General features: G+C 68.1%; 1 protein-coding gene across 1 annotated transcript in view; it reads right to left on the reverse strand.

Annotated features, from left to right (window-relative positions):
• Nucleotides 1-474, reverse strand: part of LOC104131409 (neurabin-2-like) — a gene marked incomplete at its 5' end in the record, with an annotated part of 7,151 nt that overhangs the window by 1,128 nt on the left and 5,549 nt on the right. Inside the window, 3 exons of the mRNA XM_035900130.1 lie at nt 33-86; nt 192-344; nt 412-469. Of these exons, the coding sequence (XP_035756023.1) occupies nt 33-86; nt 192-344; nt 412-469 (265 nt within the window). The remainder of the gene's footprint in view (nt 1-32; nt 87-191; nt 345-411; nt 470-474) is intronic.

Raw genomic sequence — 474 nt, forward strand, 5'->3', positions numbered from 1 at the left:
CGCAGGGAGCCTGGGCGCCCGCACCCACTCACCTTCCTCTTCAGCTGCTGGATCTCGGCCTCGGTGACGGCGTGCTTGATCTGGAGCTGCAAGAGGAGCCGGGCGTTCACACGGGGCAGGCACAGCCCCGGGCGCGCACTGACGCTGCCATGGGCGGGCACGCTCCCCTGGCACCCCCGTCCCCTCCGCACCTCCTTGAACTTGTGCACCAGCTTTTCGGGGTCCATCTCCACGGGGGAGAGCGTGTCCTCGTTCTCGGCCAGCTCGAACACCTCGATGGCCATCTCACCGCTGGGGAACATGGGGCTCATCTCCTCCTCCTCATCCGTGGCATACTCGCCCGTCTGCAGAGGGCATGGAGCGGCGTTGGCACGTGGTGACCCCCAGCCTGGCACCCCCACCCAATCCCACCTGGGGAAACCGAGGCACCGGCCCCATATCGGGTGGGGGGGACAAGGTCCATCCCCTCCTGGG

This window comes from Egretta garzetta, unplaced genomic scaffold, assembly GCF_000687185.1.
Source record: "Egretta garzetta isolate BGI_Z169 unplaced genomic scaffold, ASM68718v1 scaffold868, whole genome shotgun sequence".
In the NCBI taxonomy this organism is placed as follows: domain Eukaryota; kingdom Metazoa; phylum Chordata; class Aves; order Pelecaniformes; family Ardeidae; genus Egretta; species Egretta garzetta.